At 46.8% G+C, this 2,500-nt stretch overlaps 1 protein-coding gene across 1 annotated transcript in view; it reads right to left on the bottom strand.

Moving 5' to 3' along the window:
- The window catches only part of LOC143284996 (protein Wnt-7b-like), a 57,703-nt gene extending 57,432 nt beyond the window's left edge, over positions 1 to 271 (bottom strand). Inside the window, exon 1 of the mRNA XM_076592161.1 lies at positions 1 to 271. This exon is cut by the window's left edge and continues 32 nt beyond it. Coding sequence (XP_076448276.1) covers positions 1 to 48 — 48 coding nt within the window. The 5' untranslated portion in view covers positions 49 to 271.
- Positions 272 to 2,500: the final 2,229 nt, after the last annotated feature.

The following is a 2,500-nucleotide window of genomic DNA, read 5'->3' as shown; positions in this document are numbered from 1 at the left end:
GACCAGTGCCAGCAGAGCTTTAGGGTGGCGGCGACTGGTGGCGCCCATAGTAATAACAGTCGTCGTCGTGATGATGCCCGCCGGCCCCCCACCTCTTCAGGGCACATCCTGACGTGTGGACCTGCAGCCTCCTCTGTCGCCCCCCCGACCACCACCACCACCACCACCACTGCTGCTGCTATCCCCCGGGCACACCGTCACCCGGCCCTCACACCCTCGGGCACACCGTTCCCTGGGGGGTAGAGGGGGCACACAGGGGGGGTGTTGGGGCCACGTGGGGAAACTCTTGCGCATCGCCGTTCAACACTCACTGTCAAAAAGATCGGCTTTCTTCCCCACTGTCATTGTGGTTTGCGGTCCTGCTTTTTCTATTTTGGCTTGTTTGTTTGGTTTTGATTTTATTTCATGTGTTTCTTTGTTTGTTTTCTCCACCTCCGCAGTCTGTATGATTTATGTATTACAGATGATTTCTTTGTTGTTGATGTTGTTGTTGTTGTTGTTTTTTTGCCACCAGGCAAAAGAAGAAAATGTAACAGCTAAGCAAATTCAAATGAATCCCATTCCGTGGCTGTCTGCTTGGCAAAGGATTCCGCTCCTCTCTTTTGCTGATGAAACAATTGCAAGAATAGGAATTTTGTTTTATATTAGTATAGTTCATTCACACACAATGTCCACAGTGGAAATTTTAGCTCATTCACACATAATCCCCACAGCGGAAGTTTTAGCTCATTCACACATAATCCCCACAGTGGAAGTTTTAGCTCATTCACACATAATCCCCACAGTGGAAGTTTTAGCTCGTTTACATACAATCCTCACAGTGGTAGCTCATTTACACACACTGTGAGAGTGGAAGTTTTATTTCATTCACACATAATCCCCACAGTGGAAGTTTTAGCTCATTTACACACAATCTACACAGTGGAAGTTTTAGCTCATTTACACACAATCTACACAGTGGAAGTTTTAGCTCATTTACACACAATCTACACAGTGGAAGTTTTAGCTCATTTACACACAATCCCCACAGTGGAAGTTTTAGCTCATTTACACACAATCCTCACAGTGACAGTTTTAGCTCATTTACACACAATCCTCACAGTGGAAGTTTTAGCTCATTTACACACAATCCCCACAGTGGAAGTTTTAGCTCATTTACACACAATCTCCAAGGTGAAAGTTTTAGTTCATTCACACACTATCCACACAGTGGAAGTTTTAGCTCATTCACACACTATCCACACAGTGGAAGTTTTAGTTCATTCACACACTATCCACACAGTGGAATTTAGCACAATGATATATTGATTTTCTTCCTGGTGATTGATTATCCCCACAACCCTAACAATACCTTTCTGCCCCCCTGAACACATACGAACTTGAGCACAAAGTAGGTATGTATAAACAGAAGCACGAAATCTTTTTCTTTTATTTTTTTCATGGGTTATATCGCCTTTATCGTCCTAGTCATGTTTGACTCAGTAATTTCATTGCTTCATTTCACTGTCAAACACTATACACAGCACACCGTGACACCATTTCCAATGTCAGTGCAGAAAAACAACAACAAAAAACCATGATGGCTCTGTCTCTTCAGTTCCAACGACTGCACTCTTCGACATTTTTTGGCACACACTTTTGTTGGTGAAGCGGCGCCTCCCGTCAACACACATTCAGTCTCTGCTTTCCTTTACCTTCTTTTTCATGCCTTACGTAATTCGCGGTTCTTTTATCCGCTTTCCATCACTCCTGTACGAGTAGTTGAGACTCCGCCTCTGCAGCAGACGAGTTTCTGAATCCTGGCTTTCGTCATGGTAATCATTGCTCCATCGCCCAAATATTCCACACAAAGACTGTACTGTCCAAGCTTTTTTTTTCACCCTTTTTTTCTGAAGTTTTCCAGGACGACTGTTCGTTCTGAACTTGTGGTGTCAGTCCTAGTAGGACGACACCCTTTGAACAAACGAAGCCATCATCATCATCATCATCTATCACATCGACGGATCAGAGGATTTCCCTCACTGTGTCACGGGGTTGGGACACAATAGAGTGCAGTGTGTTGTCTTCCAGTCGGCGCAGTATTATATATAACATCAAACAACGGCCGCCCTGGTTAGCAGTTAGCACAATCCGCTCCTCTGATCACTGGCTGCATGCACTAAGCCCTGTTGAAGTTCTCTCCCCCTGCTTTGACAGTGAAAGAAATGCCCCGGGTGAAGAACAACAGTAGGGGGGGGGGTGTAGTGTGGCTGTGGTGGTGGTGGTGGCAGGAGGCGCACGAGAGAGAGAGAGAGAGAGAGAGAGGGGTGGGTGTGTGACAAGCCAAGTGCTCAAGTCTTGCGCCCGTCAGCGCGGCCATGCAGGCACGTTGATTGGAGGATTGGGATGACAGCAGACCACGCCCCCTCACGTGCCAAGCCCTGCCAGTCCGAAGTGGAGTGAGTGCAGTGCAGTGACAGTCGCTACTGGCGCGAGGTTGGCCTCGACCTTCACCGTCGTG

Source organism: Babylonia areolata, chromosome 8, assembly GCF_041734735.1.
Source record: "Babylonia areolata isolate BAREFJ2019XMU chromosome 8, ASM4173473v1, whole genome shotgun sequence".
NCBI lineage: Eukaryota > Metazoa > Mollusca > Gastropoda > Neogastropoda > Buccinidae > Babylonia > Babylonia areolata.
Note: the sequence above shows the minus strand (reverse complement) of the source record. Positions and strands in the feature narration are given on the sequence as shown.